Raw genomic sequence first — 22,822 nt, forward strand, 5'->3', positions numbered from 1 at the left:
TAAATAGGCATTATAAAAACAGGCGGTGGGCTGAATATGACCTGTTGGCCATAGTTTGCCAACTCTTTTTTTTTTAATAGATCTTTATTGGAGTATAATTGCTTCACAATACCATGTTAGTTTCTGTTGCACAACAAAGCGAATCAGTCATATGCATACACATGTCCCCATATCCCCTCCCTCTTGAGCCTCCCTTGAGACACAGATTGTAAGAGATACACACAGGCCGTCTTAGGGGGCTGCAGGAAACCCAGCAATAGGGGTTGGTGTCGTGGAAGAGATCTGGCCTAGAAACTTAGACACCTTGTTTTAGAGCCTGGCTCTGTCACTTCTGAGATGCATGGCTTTGAAAAAGTCTTTTAAGTTATGATGGCCTGAGTTTTCATGTGGGAGAAAAAGGGGAAGGGGCAACGTGAGATGACTTTTAGGGGCCTTCCTGGCACTAAACGCATTTTAATGAAGGGGAATTGGACATTCGAGATGGGTCATGGAGGACAGGTAGAAAAGCATGAGAAAGAAAAACAGGGTGCATATTTGGGTAATTTTTATTTAGTAACTCAGTTGTCTACCAGGAACAGTAAGCCTGGGGAGTTAAGACAGGCAACATATTGATGACCTTGAATGCCAAAATGAGGGATCAGAATATCATAGCTTGGGGTTGTTAGCCAAATTCCTCAGTTTTACAGATCAGGCTGAGAAAGGGAAAATGACTTGTCCAAGGCCACATGACTGGCCAGTGAGAGCCAAGACCAGCACTCATTTCTTTTGGCTCCTAGACCAACGACCCTTCCAATCTACCATATTGCCCCCAGCAGCATGCAATTAATTTCAAATGTCTGACTATGACCTCAGAGGGGAAAACTCTCATGTAAATTACGGAAGCTGTTTTTAGTATTGTCTAAACATGATCTCAATGCCCAGCATATCTAAGAAGGTAGGTCTGTGAGTAATCCCATTACAGAGAAGGGTAATTGCATAAGTGTTAACCTAAGGCCTTGCACTACAGCAACCTTTAGCCTGGCTTCCTGCTGAGTGTCTTTTAAAAAGTTTTGACTCATGTTATTTCATCAGCAGTCTTCCCTAATACCCTAGTAGGTCAGGTTCTCCATTACTGACTCTTGTAGGACTGTGTTTTTCCTTCATAGCATTTATCAATTAATAAACGCTTCTTTCTGTAACAATTTAAATTAACATCTATCATCTGTCTTCCCATCTAGATAATAAATTCAGGGAAGAGAGAGATTGTGTCTTGTTTAGTTCATGGTTCTAGCCCCGCATATCTTGCCAGATGTATAATAGACATTCAGTGTTTGCTGAATGAAGGAAGGAATGCATGTTCTCTCATTAGTCATTGATCCTGGTGAAAACAGTCCTTGCTTAAGCAAGGACTTAATAGGCAGGTTACTATTTTCACTTGTTAATGAAATGATTAAATGATGAGTATTTCTTTCTCCACTAAATTTTTTCTCTTTTTCAAAAGCTCCTATGTAATCCTCACCAATCACAAAAAGACAATAACATAATAGTTGTGGCATAGTTACCAACATTAAAACCATAAGCCATAAGCCGATATTTAAACAATTCTTCAAATACAGGTGTATGGGATTGGTTTAAAGGACATGTTCACTAGATACCTTACCTAGTAGAGAAACTGTATGTTTCATAAACTGTGTTCAGGGTTTTGTGTAAAAAGTTCATATTTTCCCTCCCAAAAAGCTACTCAATTTATTTCTGTAAACAAAAATTTGGTTAGTTCCTTTTTAAGCTGCTTCCATTTAAAAAATGGATTTTTTGTATATACGTACACACCTAGTTTTAGACCCATGTCACTGTATATATTGTCAGGAACTTTAGAATATTGATGAAGGGTCACCATTATGTGAGTATCAACTTGAGTTTTTTTTTTTTTTAATTTCTTTTTACTTCCTACTTCTGTTCTCCTCAAGAGCATCTTATTCTTTAAAGGATTATGCTTTTTGACTATGCAGGAAACTATAAAAGACCTACAAACTTCGAGTTGATAGGGTCGTATCCCCCAAACAGCAGTCTGCTCGAAGATGAAGCTTAATGACTCAGGGAGAAAGCTGATGAAATTCACCAGCCTCTCTTCACATAACCAGTATTTTCCTTATTAAAAAAGATTTTTTTAAAAAAGACATCTGCATGTTCCTATCACATAGCTTGAAATTGGAGTCTGTGTTAAACATCCCCAGTCCCAAGAGGCAGACTGGAAAGCCAGAAGAGGGACTGCAAAGATTTACCCTTGAGTTGAAGGAACAGGGGAGTTGGTGAGGCTCCACCCAGAGCCCCTCATGTGAAGAGCACAGCTCTCCTCACCACCTAAGCCTTCCAGTTTGGGGTTTTCGTTGCTGTGTACTGTTGACCTCTGTTCAGGGCTTGTGGACAGAACCTGATTAGAAGGTCTCTGAAGCCTTCCGTGGGTCTGGTTCTTTGTCCTGTGTCTAGGTGGAGTCCTAGCCATCCTTAGCTGTTTCTCCTTAAGGAAAGCAGAACAAACCCTTGGCAAAATTATGAAGTACGTGTAAGTTACTCCCAATGATTTTATCTCCTCTTTGGGGGGCCCTGTTGATGCTCCCGTTAGGGTCCATTTTTCTCTACCCTCTTCTGTCTTACCTCACACACACAGTCACCAAGGGGCTTCATATTTTGATGCTGTCTGGAGTCCCAATCTGTGACAACGAGAGCCCATCTGATACACTATTTCATATCAACAACTTACTGATATTACAACAAACACTATCTTCTAATTTTAAGGTACTGCCTTCCATCGAGGACCTTATTTAAGTCCTCTGCTCTCCAGTCTTTGTTTGCTAAACATGCCCGATGCCCTTTATGCCAGTTTTTTCCTCCTACCCAGTTCTGCCTTTCTACCCTACGTGCCAATGCCAAGACCATCCATATCAGAATCACCTAGGGTGCTCGGGAAAATTCAGATTTGGGGGTTCCTCCTTAGAGATACTGTGTATCTGATGATAGGGCCCAGTTGTCTGCACTTCAGTGAATTTTCCAGATGATCCTTAGGTGACCTGAAGTTGAAAAAGCATTGTTCTATGCCTTTTGTCATATCATTGCTTCCTTCTGGAATGTCCTCAACTCTCTCCGACTTCTGTCATCCTTCTAGTCCCCTCCTTTTATGGAATTTTCCATATTCTTCTATTCATGGTCATTTGAGTAACTATTACTGGAAGACTGTAACTTCGTCAGAAACAGGGGCCATGAGTCAATCATCTTTGAACTTCCCACGGTGTTTGGTCTGGTGCTTTGCACATAGAAGCCCTCCATAAGTGTTTGAGGAACAAATGAATGAATGATCCCCTCTCTTAGAACTAGAAATATCAGGAGGGCTATACTTCACTGAAACAAAGGTCTGAAGGTGAAATGTCAACAGGCTAGTGTGGAAAATATTTTTAGGTAGGAAATCTTTTTTGGTGACCCAGAAATAAATGCATGCATATGGCCTCATTTTTTTTTTTTTTTTTTTTTTTTTTCAGTGTGTAAGGTTGAACATCAAAGAAAGGCTGCTCTTTCTCTTCAGGGTGGATGGTGACCAAATTATTACCTGAAATAGTAACCATTGTCCAACACAAGGCCCCTGAAAGATTCAGAGTACAGAAAAGGCGATCCAAGGCCCTCCTCCGGGAATTCACTACATTTGAAATCTTTTGATTCCAGGACTGTATGCTGAGCAGTTGGAGGTTTCTAGAAGCCCAGTTTTATGACCCCAAGACCCCAGATATGTTAACCTGGGAACTAGGTGGTCCACTTTGAGAGCGTCCAGGTGTAGTCACGGTCTCACTGTCTGAATCCCTGGAAAATCTCTCCTCTTCTGTGATCCCCTAGTAATGAAAGAGTTATGTCTTCCAGAAAGGGGACTCACTCCTTGACTCTTGTAAGGACCCACTAGAATTTGAGCTTCTTTTGGGATATTATCTTTTTATTTTTTGGGGGGAGGGATATTATCTTATTCATCTTTGTAACATGGTGTCTGGCACATACGAGTGGCTAAGAAAAACTTGGCAGACAAACCCATGAATGAATGTGTTGTTTTCCCTTTTATTTGGATTACTTAACAGTTAAAAATTAGTGTCTTGACCCCAAGACAGTAAATCTGTGGGCTGCTGCATTGAGATTCTCGAAAAAATATTGACTTATTGTTTTTAGGGCCAAGTATTAACTTCCTTGTTAGGCTACAATTCAATATCATTCTCCCCAGCTTTCTGCATTGCCCTCTTTTATTTTAGTTTTGCTTGTTCATGGCTAGGATTTCATTCTCTATTTTCTTTTCTCCTGACTGAATGGAAAAACCTTGAGATTATTACATGACTTTGGAGGGATTTCAGACCTCAGATTTTAGCTGATGATCCCCCAAGTGGATCCTCTTTCCCTTGCTATGTGATGAATAGGAGAGCTTACAAAAGCCTTTCTTGCAGGGTGGGCAGGCATGAGACAGGAGAGGGAAATGTGAATGAGATGATCCAAAGACACCATTTATTCAGGTGGGAAGGAGGGGCAGCGTGGGAAGGTTATTCCACACTAAGTACCTAAGTAAGTTGCTAAGACAGAACAGTATTGTTAACCTGTGTAGTGAAAACAAACAAATGAAAAGTCCTGCCGTTTTGGAAAGCATTCTGGTTATCATGCAAAATGCCTGGATTTAAATCCTATCTGTCACTTAGATTCGTATGATTTCAGCCCGGTTTACTTTGATGAACGATTTATTTTTTCTCGTTTGTAAAATGGGAATGACAATACCTCCTTGCAATATTGTCAGAAAAGATAACGAATGCAGAGTAATCAACAGAGCACCTGCGACAAAGCAAGTGCCCAGTCAGTGGTGGCAGTCATGACTGTCATAAAGGCCCCTGAGGGGGGCCCTTCCACTGCCCTTGGTCCTGGCAGAACACATCTGAGGATCGTCCTGGCTCTACATGGAGACCAAGATTAGCAGAGTATCTTCCCTTCAAATTCTTCCTTCCATTGGAAGACTCTATTCTCCACCTTTCTTCCTTCTACCCATATATCCATGTCCGAATGCAGAGGTAATATATTTAAATTCTTCGTGCTCTTTCCCTTTTATGGGGCCTCTGTAATAGAGGTGATTGGGGGTTGGTGTTTGACTAGATGTCTTTTTAGTGTCCTGAAAGGAGAAGAAGATATGCTCCCTTGAGGATGTGCAAAATATTAGGACCCTCTCAACAGAGCAGATGATCTTGGCATTCCAGAAGAAATCAGCAAGCCAGGGCTGGTATAGGAGGACCAACTACCAGGTGCTGGGGAAAATGTCAGGGTCCCAGCCCCTCTCTTGATGCTGGAGATCAGGTTTTCTAGCCTGAGGTTCTCTGTGAATGACTGAATCACAATTCCTCTCCTCTACCCAACACTGACATTGGCTTTTCAGTCTGACACCGGCCTCTGCTCAGTTTAGGGGCATCCCTTTTACATAAGGAACATTTCTAAATGCATATGCCTGGGTTCAGCCCTCGGATTCTGATTCCACATCAGAGATTTGGTGAATCAGCACATGACCCAATGAGAAATATTTTATTCATTTAATAAAAGCAGGTGCTGTGCATCTTCCATATAGCAGGCTCTGCTCTCGGAACTGGGTGAACAAAAGAGACAGAAATCCCTACTCTTACAGCGTTGACATCCGTTAGAGAGAAAGAGAAAGAGAGAAACAGAGAGAGAGAGAGAGAGACAATAAGCAGAACCATTAAGTAAATTATATAGCGTATAAAAAGTAATAAGTTCTAGGACTCACAGGCATAGAGAACAGACTTGTGGTTGCCAAGGGGGTGGAGGGTGGGGAAGGGATGGAGTGGAAGCTTGGGGTTAGTAGACGCAAACTATTACATATAGAATGCATAAACAACAAGGTCCTACCATATAGCACAGGAAACTATATTCAATATCCGGGGGCAAACCATAATGGAAAAGAATATAAAAAAGAGTGCATATCTGTGTATAACTGAGTCACTTCGCTGTACAGCAGAAATTAACACAACATTGTAAATCAACTATACTTCATTAAAAAGTAATTTCTATATCAAAAAACAAAGTACAGAAAAAGGGTCTCATGACTTTTCAATAACATATGCATTGTCCTAAATCCTAAATCCATCTTTCTTTTTTTGGCCACGTTGCCTGTCGCCCCAGTTGCTACCTTTGATGAATGAGGTGGGTGTTTTCTGAGAGGGGACAGGGTCCTGACTCCAGTCTTGTAAGCTTAGGCAAGAGGTCTTGAGCCCCTTATGTGATGTCTCACAGCTTGTCTCCTAGAGGACCTGTCCTCATTTATCAGGCAGCAAAGAAGCAACTCTCTTTGGAAAGAAAAAAAGAAGTAATAGCAGAGAGTCGTTGTGGAAACTGAACGAGCTCCTTTCTGAAGTGTGGTCACGGCCTGATGGCCTGAGGTTGAGGGCCAGAACAGTAATTGGCACCCTCAGTGGATGATCAGATAAGAAAAGTCATCCTCTGGCATCATCTCTTTGTCTAGAAGAATTTGGAAGTGCTTGCATCCATAGTGAATAAGAATTTATGGTTGCTTTACTGTTGCCTTAGAAACAGATTCACTGCTTAGCTTTAGGCTTTCAGTCAGCAAGAATCACATAGAAGGGGATTCCAGGTCCTGATGGAGAGTCAGGGAGTTCCTTGGAATAACCCCAGCTGCCAGTCAGCAGAATGAGATTAGGCTGCCCCAAGCATAGGACTGGTGAGAATGCCAGAGGTATTCCTTCTGTCTGAGTCAGTTCTCCTTGTAGTCAAAACCGCCATAGTTCCTCACTGCTGCGCTGCCTAACTGCTCGTTGGACCTCCACTGTGGCAGTTTTGATAAAGATCTGTCTTGCAGGTACATACATCCATTTTTGTGACCTCTCCCTTCAACATAGGTGGCTGGGCTCACTCAGTTTGATACCTGTTCACCATCCTTTGTCAGTTCCATTCAGGTCTGCCATCTCTAGGTTCTGGGGCTGTTTGGTTTGTTTTCAAATAAATAGTGAGGGCTCCCCTGGTGGTGCAGTGGTTAAGAATCCACCTGCCAATGCAGGGCATACGGGTTTGATCCCTGGCCTGGGAAGATCCCACATGCTGCGGAGCACCTAAGCCCGTGTGCCACAACTACTGAGCCTGCGCTCTAGAGCCCGTGCTCTGCAATAAGAGAAGCCACGACAATGAGAAGTCCGCGCGCTGCAACAAAGAGTAGCCCCCGCTCACTACAGATAGAGAAAGCCCGTGCACAGCAATGAAGACCCAATACAGCCAAAAATAAAAACAAATAAATAAATAAATTTACAAATAAATAAATAGTAAGCAGAAGATAATGTGAGTATTCTTGCTACTGTGCTGAAGGCTCATTTGGATGATGTAATGGATATTCCTAAGTAAGAACTAGCTGTGGATGTTAAGAGTTGATCTGAAACCACCATGAAGATCAGCCTACCCTGTGTTACAGAGTTCAGTAGATCAGGGCAGAAGGCGGCCAGGCAGCAGACCAACATATCAGTGGCCTCTATTTCCTGCTTAATTTTCATGAAAATATATATTTGAGGAGAAAGTGGGGAGAGTCAGGTAGAGATCTCTTCGAATCTGATGACAGAGGCAAGACCCTAAAAGAATGGAGACAAAAAATGAAGAAAGAACTCTCATTTAGATGACACCTACCCCATACCCTCACAAGCATTTAGATTTGGCGTTAATTTAATAAAGAAAGAAACTGAAGTCCAGAGAGTTCTTTCCAGTTGCTTCATGGCTAATAAGTTATAGCAGTGTTTTTTGTCCACTGACTTCACAAATTAGACCACTGCCACCTTTTGAATACAATTATGACATTTTTGAATTAACCTCAGAAGCCCCCTTCCTTTTTCTCTGATAGTGATGATGGATTTTTACTGCTCAGTCCACCCTTAGACATTGGTACCCTTTGGGTTGAGAACATATTGGGAGATGTGGGTGGGGCAGACCTAAGAGATTGCCCTGAGAGTACTTGCAGGAGAGGTTGCCAGGTAATTGCTAAAAGGTGGGAAAGCGGGGGTCAGCTGTCTCTAGGAACATCCCAGCCCACAGGTTACCTCAGAGCTGTGAATGCTTGTCTAAGCCTCTAATCCATAACATAGAACCGGGCTTGTTGTCATCCTTCCATGGGACTTTTGCTACCTAGGTACTCCTCTTGGGAGCCAGGAGGTTTTCCAATGGGCTAGTCCAAGCCCAAATCCAATCATTCTCAAAGATCATTTTACATGCTCTCAGGGATGGTAGAACGGAGCAGTGAATTATATCATCTCAGAGACAGACCAGGCTTTGAATCTTAGTTACTATGTGTCTGACTTTCAGCAAGAACTTAACCTGTCCGAGCCTCAGTCTTCCCACCTACAAAATGGGCTTATAATATCTATCCTATAGGGCTATTGTTAGGGCACTGTGCACTGCACAAGTCCAGGGGTGCTATTCACACAGACTCTAGTGGAAATGGCAACATTAGGAGTTGTGTAACAGGGCAATGCTGGTTCTTAGAAGTATTCGATATAAGGACCCCTGTGAAGAATTTAGCATGGTGTCTGGGACAGTGTTTAAGAATGGAGCCTGGTATTTCGGTCTCAGGCAATCAACTCTGATTTGCTGTTGTGCCATTTTGAAACTCCCTTCTAGGAAGGAAAATAGTTCAGGGTACAGAAAACACAACGTGCAAAGACCTGGAGGTAAGAAAGTGTTGTCATGTTCAGGGAGCGGAGAGAATTCCCAGATTCTGGAGCTCAGAGGCCGGATCCTAAAAGGTATAAACGCCCTATTGAGGGGATTTGGGTTTGTCTTCAGGGCAATAGGCAGCCCACGAAGAGTTTTAAGGGGAGTGAGAGAGTCTGATCTGCACTTTAGGAAGTTTGTTTTGGCTGAAACGTGAGGAATGGAATGATGAGACTTGGCAGTGGTTTGAAGGGAGTGGTTAATTCTATCAGTTCTGGAGACAGGCGCAGCCTCAAGTCTCTGTCCAGTGTTGGCTCTCTGTGTTCTGTCCTACTCCCTCTGAGCAAATACTTAACCTTTCTGATCCTGACAGGTTACCAAGACGTTTTAAGCTGTAAATCTTCCAAAAGGGTCACTGCAAATGTTTCTTTCTCCTTTTTAAACTTTAGATCTTTACCGTATCGTTTTATATACCTAGCAGGCATTGGGGGTCATTTATAAATCAGATTTGTTTTTTATAATAGGCAAATACTGGCTTCCTTGTTTCTCCTCTTACCCCTATAGTCTATTCTTCACTGAACGAGCAGAGAGATCACTTGAAAAGGAAAATCAGCTCACATCACACTTCTGATCGGAGCCTCCCTACGATTCCCATCTCCCTCACAGTCAAAGCCAGCATCTTATAATGTCCTCAGTGGCCCTCGTAATCCAGCGCCACTGTGTTCCCAGCTCTTGAGCCCTGCTCCCTTCACTCACTGCCCTCTCAGCACATTGGTTTCTTCGTGGTTCCCAGACTGTGCAGAGCACAATTCTCATCTGGGTCTTTGCGCTTATCTTGGAATTCTCTTCCTGCAACTATCCACAAAGCTTGGCCCCTTTCTTCCTTCAGGACTTTGCTCAAAGTCCTTTGCACCTGATCAGAGAGGCCTTCTTTAAACCATCCATTATAAAATCATGCATGCCATGTGTGAGCACACACTGACACACACACTAACACACTCACACACTGACACTCATAGACTTCCTGTCCTATTGAAATTGCTCCCTACCCCCCACCACTATAGCACTTTTTACTATCTGACATTTACATTTATTTGTTTGTTTCCTCCCCATTAGAATATAAGGTCCACAAAGATGGAGACTTTAAAAAAAATTCATTGATGAATTCTCAGGACCTAGAAGAGAGCCTAGCATGCCCTTTTAAATTTGTCTGGGTGGCTCTCATAAATATGGGCAATAAATTGTGGCATAAGGGAGTTAGAACTGGGTCTGCCACTGCTCTTACAGGATGGTTCATTGTTACCTTGTTTTAAGGAGAAATCCTATAACCCACCCAAGCCCAGTAATGACTGAACAAGTAGACACACTGACCATGAACTTTTGCATATTTTGAAAATATGCTTCTTCTAGTTTTCGACCTTTTACTTAGAATGGAATTCCACCACCGCAGCCCTCCTCTGTGTCTTCTTTAGCATGGGAAAACGATCAAAGCTTATCCCCCAACATTGATGAGCTAAAAACAAGGACTTTAGGTGATGGTGGGCTTGCGGAGGTTGTGCCAGAATGGGCTGGGCCAGGGTGGAGGTTCTCCTGGGCCCAGGTGCAGTTTTCAGTATAAGCCATCAGCCTCAAACATAGGCCAGAGAGTCTAGGTGAATGTGGGCGTGACTCTCAGACAGCCTGAGGCTATGAGCGGGTCTAACTCAGCTCCACTCTTAACTTTGTGTCAGGCCACAGGGCTAAGCTCTGTCTCAGGACCCTGCTTATCCCCGTGTTATCCGATGTCATAACCATAACTGGCTTTCCAGAACAGACCTACCCTGACTTGGAGCAGACCCTTCTTAGCTTCAGCGCCTGCCCCCACCACCTTCACCAGAGCCCTGGAATCAGAGGTGATACAAGGTCACTGAGAGGCACACAGCTTGGTAAGCAAGGCAGAGTGGTGGATGGAGCTGCCATGCACCTGAATTCCCCCGCCAGTGATGCTGTTGCCGTATCCCTAATTGCTTACTGCCCTTCATCACATGTATACGTTGTGGTCACTGTCATTTTGTCACATGAGCTAATTTCGATGGGATTATTGCCCTTGCATTTTTGGGTCACTTGAATCCTCTATAGAACTAATATGTATTTTAGAATGACCATGGCAAGTCTGACATCGACACAGAGAAGGAACATTTTATGGCTGGTAACGCTGATTTCACAGCCTGCCAAGCAAGAGTCTGACTTACACACTCCTAGACCTGGACCTGCTTATCTCCCCTTCCTGTGTGGGCAGCCTGCAGATTCTAGAGCGAGATCTGTACACAGATATGAAGAGCAGTGCTTGAGGAACCAGATGCCCGGCTGCTAATGCAACAGGAGACCTGGGCTTGCTGAAAATTAGGAGGAAATGTGCTCTCGTTAAAACGTGCTTTTAAAAACTGTACTTAATGTGTGGAAACATTGCCTTATAGCAGATTTTTTTTTCCTCTCAAGTACAAATGCCATTGAGCTTTGATTGCAAGCAAGCTTGAAGATTTCTCTGCTGCCAAGAGCCATAGGACATGATTTCATGAAATGCAGTGAAAAGTTGTGCTCTAGAATTTAAGATCATCACCAAGCCTTGCGTTGGTAGGATTTTTAGAGTCTAAATTTCATAGCATCGCTCTTAACGAGGTGATTTTGGTGATGAAACAGTTTCTGGAAGGTGATTGTACTAACCACAGTTTAAAAGGAAATCTGCCTTAGCAACAAGGAGAAAATTATTCAATGTGTCAAAATTTTTTGTTTTTTCTCATTGGCTGTTAGCATGCATGCATGTGTATTCAACAAGGCAAGGATATAATTGAACATTTCATTCCAGTAAGTCAGCTGTGTACATTGCTCAGTGAATGGGGATTACATGTAGAAAATCCTCAAGTGGAGAGACTGGGCTGTAAACGTTACCAAGGATTGCTTAATCACAGATGGTTTCTTAGAATCATGATTCTCCGTAGACGTTGTGATAGTCAAATATAAACAAATCATTAGTAAAAGTAATAAAAATAAGTAATTAGTCATGCTTTGGATCTGGATCTAATGATATGATTTTTTTCCCCCCACCCTCCCCCTATCTTATTTTTCCCAGTAGGTTGGGACAGTTGGAACTCTGCCATTGTCCAACATGCTGCGATTCAGTCTCTCACCCACCTTTTCGATGGGATTTCATGTGTTAGTCATGGTGGCTCTCTTGTTTTCCCACGTGGATCATATAAGCGCTGAGACAGAAATGGAAGGAGAAGGCAATGAAACCGGCGAGTGTACTGGCTCCTATTACTGTAAGAAAGGGGTGATTTTACCCATTTGGGAGCCCCAAGACCCTTCCTTTGGGGACAAAATTGCTAGAGCGACTGTGTATTTTGTGGCCATGGTCTACATGTTTCTCGGAGTCTCTATCATTGCCGACCGATTCATGTCCTCTATAGAAGTCATCACGTCTCAAGAAAAAGAAATCACCATAAAGAAACCCAACGGAGAGACCACCAAGACAACTGTGAGGATCTGGAATGAGACGGTGTCCAACCTGACCTTGATGGCCCTGGGATCTTCCGCTCCAGAGATTCTCCTGTCAGTAATTGAGGTGTGTGGCCATAACTTCACTGCAGGAGACCTCGGTCCTAGCACCATTGTGGGGAGTGCCGCATTCAATATGTTCATCATTATTGCACTTTGTGTTTACGTCGTCCCAGATGGGGAGACGAGGAAGATTAAGCATTTGCGTGTGTTCTTTGTGACAGCAGCCTGGAGCATCTTTGCCTATACCTGGCTTTACATCATTTTGTCTGTCATCTCTCCTGGGGTCGTGGAGGTCTGGGAAGGTTTGCTTACTTTCTTCTTCTTTCCCATCTGTGTTGTGTTCGCTTGGGTGGCAGATAGGAGGCTTCTGTTTTACAAGTATGTCTACAAGAGGTACCGGGCTGGCAAGCAGAGGGGAATGATTATTGAACATGAAGGAGACAGGCCATCTTCCAAGACAGAAATTGAGATGGATGGGAAAGTGGTCAATTCCCACGTTGACAGTTTCTTAGATGGTGCCCTAGTTCTGGAAGTCGATGAGAGGGACCAAGATGATGAAGAAGCCAGGCGAGAAATGGCTAGGATTCTGAAGGAACTCAAGCAGAAGCATCCGGAGAAGGAAATAGAGCAATTGATAGAATTAGCCAACTACCAGGTCTTAAGTCAGCAGCAAAAAAGTCGAGCATTTTACCGAATTCAGGCTACCCGCCTGATGACCGGAGCAGGCAACATTTTAAAGAGGCATGCGGCTGACCAAGCCAGGAAGGCTGTAAGCATGCACGAGGTCAACACGGAAGTGGCTGAAAATGACCCCGTCAGTAAGATCTTCTTTGAACAAGGAACATATCAGTGTCTGGAGAACTGTGGTACGGTAGCCCTGACCATTATCCGCAGAGGTGGTGATTTGACCAACACTGTGTTTGTCGACTTCAGAACAGAGGATGGTACAGCCAATGCTGGGTCTGATTACGAATTTACCGAAGGAACTGTGGTCTTTAAGCCTGGTGAGACCCAGAAGGAAATCAGAGTTGGCATCATCGATGACGACATCTTTGAGGAAGATGAGAATTTCCTTGTGCATCTCAGCAACGTCAAAGTATCTTCTGAAGCCTCGGAAGATGGCATCCTGGAAGCCAATCATGTCTCTACCCTCGCTTGCCTGGGATCTCCCTCCACTGCCACCGTGACTATTTTTGACGACGACCACGCAGGCATCTTTACTTTTGAGGAACCTGTGACTCACGTGAGTGAGAGCATTGGCATCATGGAGGTGAAAGTATTGAGAACATCTGGAGCACGCGGAAATGTTATCGTCCCCTATAAAACCATTGAAGGGACCGCCAGAGGCGGAGGAGAGGACTTTGAGGACACGTGCGGAGAGCTCGAGTTCCAGAACGATGAAATTGTGTAAGTTCTTTCTTTATACCTATGTGTGTGGTTGAGTTGCGTTTGTGGATGTGCGAATGTGTGCTTGTTTTTTTAAAAACTAAATGGCAAAGAAAGAATGGAATAGTTACTATACAAGACGACTTTCAAAATATCGAAATATCCTAGCTTCTAGCTCCTATACCACTGATCAATATACTGTATACCCAGAGATCCTAATTTGATTTTATTTTTACTTTTGTACTTTTATAGTTTTTAAGTACATTTATAGTTTTTAAGTAGATTTATAGAATGAGTCTTCTGACAGAATTTATCCAAGCACTTACGATGGGTTGAAAAATTTGTATTCTATCTTGATCACGTAATATACACACAGAAAGGGAACATTGAAAACCTCCCATTATGTCCTAACTTCATTACTGTGTACAAATTGGGAGAGCCCAAAAAAGAAACATCCTTGAAAAGAATTGCCTGGCTACCAGGGCTGGCTGAAATGATTTCTGCTGCTTTTATCTGACACTGTTTTTGTGATTATATAATGTTTCTGCTTAACTGCTAATGCTTAATTATGACTTAATGACCAATCCTGCCTTTTCAGTTTTATGCCAGTGGGGAAAGTCATTTAGCTCTTATTTAGTTCCAGTCTGATTTTACTTTACATGATTAAACAAACCCTTTTACCCTGCTGGTATAAGGATGGGGAGAGAAGTAGGATTCTGTCCAAGCATCCGAGTTGACAGGGAGCAGGTCAGAGAAAAAAAAGTGGGGAACAATTTGCTTTCCCTACTGGCACTTTACAGTGACATCTGCCAACACTGTAACACAGAATGGCGGGTTGTGCGATAATTATTCCAAAGACAGCTGCCGTTTAGAGAGCTTTTCCTCCTTCCTTGCCGAGGGCCAGGGGCATTGCACTTACCAAAAGCAAACCAGAAAATGTGACTCGATGAGCAGTATCCAGACTGGAAGGACGAAAGGAAACTATTTATAATATCTGCAGTGCAAAAATAGGACATTCCAGTGGATAATTATGTTGGAATCATTGGCAACTTAGGAATTTCAGGAGAAACAATATAAAAATATAGTTTGTTCTCAAAATAGTTAACTCTTGTGTAAATGGCATGTGATATATCAAATGGGGTGCATTCTCTCCAAGATGAAATTTCTTCTACAAGAAGTGAAGGGAAAACAAAAACAAAGGGAGCCGGATGGGCAGAGGAAACAGATTTTTCTGAAAGAGCCTTCCAGTATCTATCACCTCTTTGACGTTGTTGTATAGAGATGGACAGTTAGTGTGATATCACAATGAAATCAAGCAAAGAGAGATAATAGCCATCTTCGGATGTGTATGTGGGGAGAGCTTTTGTTGAATATCTATTTTACATTGGTTCTTACGTTGTTAATGTTCCGCTTAGCGAGATGTGTTTTGTCGGGACAAATATTTTACTGAAAGATAGTAATATAATAGCAAATGAATACACTGCACACCCAAGGAAGGATTTTCCCAAAGGCCCGTGTTGAATGTGATCCTGCCCACATTAGCACATAAACTTTATTTCTTTGCTAGGAATTCTTGCTCATTCCATTTTATAATCATTTCAATTATTGAACCCTCTTGTATTTGATATAGTTTTACATGGATTACAAGTGATATTGAATGTTGTTAAAGGAATACTGCATGTTGTTAAATGAACTCACAAGGGTAGCTCTTAAATACGACCAAATTAGTGTTTTGTTTTATTTACTCATTTTACTTAGGGTGTTTGCTCAAGAAAATGTGATCTTGCTTTCTCCTGAGAATACTGGCTCTCTACTTGTTCGAGAGGCAGACTTTCCCACCCAGGACTTCTACCAAAGCATAAATAAATAACTTTCTTTTGGGCACAGTGTAGTAGAAGATGAAGAAGGGAAAAAAAGAGACAGTGATTTGATGGTATAATTTATTCTGTCAAGCTCCATTTCAAACATTCAGCCTGTGCCATTAAATTGATTTCATTCTTGCTAAGGAAGGAATATTGCCAAATTTCAGCTTTAGAATTTTAGATACCTTGTGAAAGCCAGTAAGAACTGCTGGAATTATCAGCATCTCTGTATATGTGTCCTTAGGCATATTCTAGATCAATGGCCAGTTCCTAGTTTTAGAAAATTCTTCCTATATTTTATTTGCTAAGTTGAAACATGAAATTTTAGCAATGGCAAAACATTTTATTTATAAGTGAGATGAAATTACAGCCCTACATTTTTCTCTTCTTTCTAGAATTTTAATTTTAAGGCGTTTTTATCTTAATGTTGTAGAGTTTTACTACTGACGAGGTTTGTAGATGGTTAATCAGTCTATTGCTTGAATAAATTTATTGCAGTGCCTGGGACTTAGCCTTAGGCTAGGCACCAAGAATTCAGACAGAATGCTTTTAGAAAAACATAATATTATCAAGATCCCTTACTCTTTCTTGTTATGGATCATTTTTCCTCTGGTAGTTTCCAATGCCAGGTCCACACAGTCAGATCCAAGTGAAAGAGAGTTTGTCATCACGCAGCCTAGTTGAACTATGTAGACACAACTCGATTTATCTTTAAAAATGAATTTATATTTCATCCAATTCGTTACTCTTGAGAGATGACTTTCTCAAAAACCTAAAATACATGGATGGGACTATTGACGCCACTGAGCTTCATTAGATACTTAAAAAATTTTTTTTTGTTTGTTTAATGATGTGCATGAACCCAGAATTTATGATTCTTTCCAGAGCATCATAAAGAGATTCCTGGAAAAGCCTGGATTTAAAGTATATCTAAGTTTAAGAAGCCATTCACCAAGATAGAAATAGGGTCCAGTCTGATCAGGGATGGAGATCAAGAGGCAATCAGGTTTACTGATTCATAGGTTTTAAGAACAAGACAGATTCCTAATCTTTGCCTCATATTTAGTGTAGAAGAAGTCTCTTAAGTTTAGAAAATAAACATGTCTGTACCTATTCATTCATATTTTTATGTAAATGAGTTGAATTATTTCAACATGACCTCTTTTAAGATCAAAATCCGTATTTGAGGAAAATACCTGTAAGTGGTAAGTGGTGTTTGTAGTCTCTAATAAAATGTATTCTCGGCAAAACATTTGAAAATTACAATGCAAAAACTCATTACATAGATATAATTAACAGTTAGCCCATGCTTTTGTATAAACTCAATCAGTGACAAATACTAAACCCATGCCAGCTGATCTTGACTTTCAACAGGGAATTCTGTCTAATGTTAACAGCTAATAAAAAATAAATGAAGAATATGCTAATTTGATTTGTGATTTGGTAGGTGACATCCACAGATTTGAAGTGCTACTGATGTTTGTTCTTTAATGATGCTAGTTTAGTGGTAATAATTATTACAAAATGTTGTTTGGTTTTTCAAGGTCTAACGTGTTAGCTTGACTGTTCTGGAAAATGTTAAGTTTAATTAACTAGAGTAGATACAAATCAAATTTAATTACTTAGTTATAGCCCAGCAATCATGTCATTTGGGGAAGATTACGCAAAAGATCATGAGCATTTACTGTTATACATTTAAAATTCAAAGTTGGAAAACAAAGAATGTAGGTTGGAAAATTTACATAACATCTTGCTTAGCAAATCATTTTACTGGGAGTTTCTAGCCATAATTTGTTAAGCAATGGATCTGTCCAGAATTAATTTAGCTTTAAAGACTATTACATTTTCAAGTTTGATTGTAACTTCATTAACTCTAGCACATACGATATGCAAGACATCTCAACAAATATAGCTTTTGGATGCAAAATATTGGCATCACTTTTTTGGAAAAATACATAGAAAAGATTTTTAATAATATATAGGTTTTATGGAATCATTATTATTATATTCCACGGAAAATAAGTACTTTGGTTTTGCTATTTATATTACTAGTATTCTTTTCTTGCTCTATGGAATCCCAAGGAGTAAAGACCTAGCTATATGAGATAGCAATTCAATTCTGAGAGTAGAACAAATATGTAATACGAGAAGGCAATCAGCTATTAAAAAAATGAAAAAAATATTACGAAAATTTGAAATGATCAGAGCAAGAATAATAATGTGTGTTTGGGGGAATCCAAAATGATGAAAAAAACTAGAGAATGTAGTATTAGACAAGAAAGACTGTTAGCACATATTACCTAGAATCCAACATATTCCAGATTTACTTTGTGGCAGAAGCATTTTATCTGTAACGTTTAGCCTATTAAAGTGACGGAAGCGTGATATTTTACACTGACATAAAGTTTTCCTGTGTAATGTAAGAAATTTGGGTGAAATAATTTTAGGGTTTTAATGGACTTCTGCTTTGGTGGGTTATCTTTTCAGTCTGGAATATTTCTCTCTTCTTAGAAGCGAACCACATGTAGTATCATCTGAAAATCTAAACTATAACTACAAGAAATGTTTTTATAAATGTATATGTTTTCATGCATGCATAACTATTATAAAAAATAAGACAGGGTAAGAGCCAAAAAAAATGACAAGTTCTAATTCACTGCTGGCGGGAGCCTAAATTGATTATGTGCAGAAGGGTTGTTTACCATGTCAATCAGATTGCTGTGTTTGCAATCTGTGTTTGTAACCTCATTTTCCCACTGCTGATTAGAGTCTGGGGTTATGATATAGTTATGTAAAGAAGTTTTATCTTAGCACATGAGGAGATGTCATAGTTTAGACACACTGAAGTGTTTAAAGTATGGATTCTTTTCTGAGTCATCATTCAAGGCTATCACGTAGGGGGCTCTTTGTTTCTCTGGTTCAGGGTTAGAGAAGAATTTATATAACAATCGATCTGCGCATACTTGGTAAGCTCCTGATCTGCGTTCAGCGCTGGGCTAATCATTATGAAGGAAACAGAAGAAATATCCTCCAGATACTCTAAAATGGGAGCTAATGAGATAACATATTTTGTGAAGTACGAACATCATTACAAAGATAAGGTATAAGTGGTAGGAGAAGCCTTAATTTAGGGCAAAATATTTGCATTTGCTGGAAGCATAATTGGATAAAAAAATGTGATGTGCATTTTAAGATGGAATCATAACTTGGTAAACCTGAGTGTGTGGACATTTTCAATAAATAAGATGGTTCTCAATATTAGTGAAAGACTCAGGGACCATTCATTTTCTTTAGTGGGATTTTATTTTTTTAATTGAAGTATAGTTGATTTACAATGTTGTGTTGATTTCTGCTGTATAGCAAAGTGATTCAGTTATGCACATATATATGCATATATATGCATATATATGCATATATATTATGCATATATATATATATATATATATATATATATATATATACACATTCTTGTTTATATTCTTTTTCATTATGGTTTATTCCAGGATATTGAATATAATTCCCTGTGCTACACAGTAGGACCTTGTTGCTTATCCATTCTGCATATACTGGTTTGCATCTGCTAACCCCAAACTCCCCCTCCATCCCTCCCCAACAACTCCCTCCCCCTTGGCAACCACGAGTCTGTTCGCTATGTCTGTGAATCTGTTTCAGTTTCGTAGATACGTTCATTCGTGTTATATTTTAGATTGCACATGTAAGTGATATTATATGGTAATTGTCTTTCTCTGACTTACTTCAGTTAGTATCATAATCTCTAGGTCCATCCATGTTGCTGCAAATGGCATTATTTCATTTAATGGGATTTTAAGTCATTATGAGGGCATTTAACTTAATCTGAGTATATATCCCTTTAAGCCAATCACAGAAGACCAGTACTGCATGATTCTACTTATATGAGATATCTGAAATAGATAGGAGATATCACTCAGAGAAGCAAAGAGCAGAATTGTGGTTGCCGGCGGAAAGGGAAGGGAAAACGGGGAGTTGTTAACCAACGGGTATAAAGTTTCAGTAATGCAAAACGAGTACGTTCTAGAAGTCTGCCGTACAGCATTGTACCTGTAGTTAACAATATTGTGCTGTACTCTTAAAAATCGGTTAAGAAGGTGGATCTCGTCAAATGTTTTTTACTACAGTAACGTAAAAATTAAAAATTGTTAAATGAAAAAATACCTGTTCTACTTAAAAAAAAAAAAGCGTATGTGCTCGCCCCTCTGTATCTCATTGCGTCTTAGAGTTTCTAAGCGAACTTCACAAGTTTTCTAGTAAAATGTTGCCAGTATTTTCTTTTGCACTTAGTGAATTAGTCCTTGGTCTCTAGAAATGCTTTTGACTTCCTTTAATCCTATAACAACTGGGGTAGCCCTTAACCCACTCTGCCTCCCCATTCCCTCCATCTTCTCGGTGATACCAGTGTACAACCATCATCTTGGTAGAACCCAGGCAGATGTCACATCAAATTGTGAAGTGGGAAAAGATTTTCTTTGGTTTTCCTTCCTGAGGTCACTGGTAACCCATGGAAGGAGATTTAAACGTGCTTAATTCTTTTGAATGGAGCCACCTTGAGGGTATAACACCTGTACTGGGGTTTTATTTGTTGTTAGCTGTTCTGTCCTTGTTAGCTGAGGTGTAGAAAATTGCCAATGGGTTACAATAGCTTGAGAACCATAGAGGTTTTCCTATAAGGTATCTTGGTCATGTTCTGGCATGGTTACTGAAATCTGCTCACTGGAGATTCATTCTTTGGGATAGGAAAGCTGTTAGGCCCCTGTTACATTGTAAATGCCATGCAACTCTTAAGGGTTATCCTTGCAACAGTAGAATAGAAGTGACTCTGGGCCAGGTGGCAGGAAAGAAGGAAAGGACAGCCAAATGCAAGGTGGGTCCGTGGCACTAGAGATCTTTATCACTGGCTTGGGTGAGCGAGCTGAGGGGAGTCCTGTGGAAGGTGTCAATGGAACCAACCAGCAGCTAGTGGGGTTTTGCTGCCGGCTTCCCACAATGCCTTGCGCTTTCTGTCCTGGGAGTGGGGAAGTCCAGAAAGTCCTGGAAGGGAAAACAAGCAGTAAACAATATGGGCAGAATTAAAGGAAATCTCCTCCTTTGCTTCCTCTCCTGGCTTGACAGACTGCCTACGTAATACCAGATCTGTTTGCCAAAGGTTGAGCCTTCCAGAGCTCATTCTTTTTACAGGCCTATACAGCAGGCTTGTTGTAAAGCCAGGCGAAATAAACAATGCCTTTTCATTTCCTGCCTTTCTCCCCAGGACCCAGTGCTCTCCATGACATTTTCTTTCCCTCTTACAGTGTCTCTATAGGGTCAGATAGGGGAATAGGCATTGTGTTCTCTGTGACAGTTGAAGATATGCAGGCAAGGGACAAAAACAACCAGAAGCAGAAATCAGGGAAGTTTCACTATGTCTGGTAACTCAGATATTAATGACAAACCTGGAATATTTTATTTCTAGATACAATTTTTAAAGCTTAGGTAAGAGAGATCCTGCGTGCTGGGTACCCTTGAAGCCCTGGGGTGACCCTTGAAACCAAGACCACCTGGCTTTTCCATGTTAGGCTTTCTGAGATAAAAGGTGGACTTAGGAGGAGCTCTCAACTTGGCTTCCATACCCAGGATTGGAGATCTACCTTTGTCCCCTACTAGCTTTGTAACTTTCAGCAAATTACTTGAGCTCTGAGTCAGTTTCCTCACCTGTAAAATGAGGACGATGGTGGTAAAGGTGGTAATGGTATTGGTAATTGTGGTGCTGGTGGTAGTGGTGATAATGGCAGTGATACTGGAGCTGGTGGTGATGGTGGTGGTAGTGGTGTATGTAGGTGATGGTGGTGGTGGTGATGATAATGATACTGGTGGTTGTGGTGGTGGTGGTATTGGAGGTTGTGGTTTTGGATATGGTGGTGGTGATGGTGGTGGTAATGGTGTAGGTGGTGATGATGGTGGTAGTGGTGGGGATGGTGGTGAAGGTGATAGTGGTGATGATAATGATACTGGTGGTTGTGGTGGTGGTGGTATTAGAGGTTGTGGTTTTGGATATGGTGGTGGTAGTGGTGCAGGTGGTGATGATGGTCGTGGTGGTGATAATGGTGGTGCTGGAGGTGGTGGTTTTGGATGTGATGGTAATTTGCGAAGCGACAGTGGTGGCGGAGATGGTACTAAGACATACTGAAAGCCAGGTTTCATGCTGTTTTCCTTACAATATTCATTTGATTTAATCCTCACAACTGTGTTAGTTAGGTGCTATTTTGCAGATGAAGAAATTGAGGCTTAGAGAGTAACTAACTTTCTTTGGGTCACACAGCTAATAGGGGAAGATCTAGAATTTAGCAGTAGGACTGCCTGACTGTAAAGGCTACGTTGCCTCCTCTGGGCTGTTCTCCTCTCCCCTCAAATGGCTTTCATAGGTGAGATGGGGACGAGCAAGCAGGTCATGGTGCTGTGACCCTGACTACATGTGGTCGTGCAGTTCCGAAGATGAGAAACTAGAACAGTCATGTATCTTTTCTGGAGTTCTTGAACAGCATTGCCCCCGACACTCCATCAACCTAGAAGAGCCATGATGAACTGCGTTTGAGCAGCAAGAAAAACTCTAAATCCCTCCATGTACCTGACCTGCCCAAATTATTGTCTATTCTCTTCTCTCTCAGAGTATTTATTTCCTCTTTTCCTAAAGAGTAAAGAAACTCTATTAACAGCTTTCTGTCATTGCCTGCACTGGCTCTGTAACGTTTAACTTCTTCATATGGCCGAACAGTGAATGCAGCTTTTCTCCTTTCTTAAAATAGTAGTTTCTTGGTCTTTCCTTTTTGTATATTACAAGACAGTGTAAAGTAGTGATGACCCATCTACCAGAGGATGCTTGTTACCTTGCGTCAGCACTGCCACTAAGTTTAAGAAGTTATAATCTCTGACCCTGGAGGTCATTAACAGTAAGAATTCTTGGTTAGGAGGTTTTCCTAGAGGAAAGGACCCACATGGCAGTTCAAAGGATACAGACCTACCCACAGCAAATGGAATTTTCAGCAGCTTTTTCAAAAGTCCAATCCCAAGTCACTCTTGCTTTTGACCTACATTCTTTCTATGGCACAAGAACAGCAACAAAACCACTTCGAACTAGAGTCAGATGACTGTCCAAAGACAACCTGTATACACTTTATACAAACTCAGTATTCAGGTGTGTCTGTAACTCATTTGCTTTCAAGTAAAGTTTTATTTTATTTTTTAAACTTTTGCAGGAGAATTATTGGTCTGTTTGGAATAAATTCACTGCCGATATGTTTATAAATATAACTAATTTTAACATT

General features: G+C 41.0%; 1 protein-coding gene across 4 annotated transcripts in view; it reads left to right on the plus strand.

Moving 5' to 3' along the window:
• Window positions 1–22,822, plus strand: part of SLC8A1 (solute carrier family 8 member A1) — a 345,035-nt gene that overhangs the window by 7,583 nt on the left and 314,630 nt on the right. For all 4 annotated transcript variants that reach the window (XM_073791419.1, XM_033838665.1, XM_073791418.1 and 1 more), the window contains exon 2: window positions 11,813–13,644. In XM_073791419.1, the coding sequence (XP_073647520.1) occupies window positions 11,813–13,644 (1,832 nt within the window). The remainder of the gene's footprint in view (window positions 1–11,812; window positions 13,645–22,822) is intronic.

The sequence above is a fragment of the Tursiops truncatus genome, chromosome 14 (genome assembly GCF_011762595.2).
Source record: "Tursiops truncatus isolate mTurTru1 chromosome 14, mTurTru1.mat.Y, whole genome shotgun sequence".
Taxonomy (NCBI): Eukaryota; Metazoa; Chordata; class Mammalia; order Artiodactyla; family Delphinidae; genus Tursiops; species Tursiops truncatus.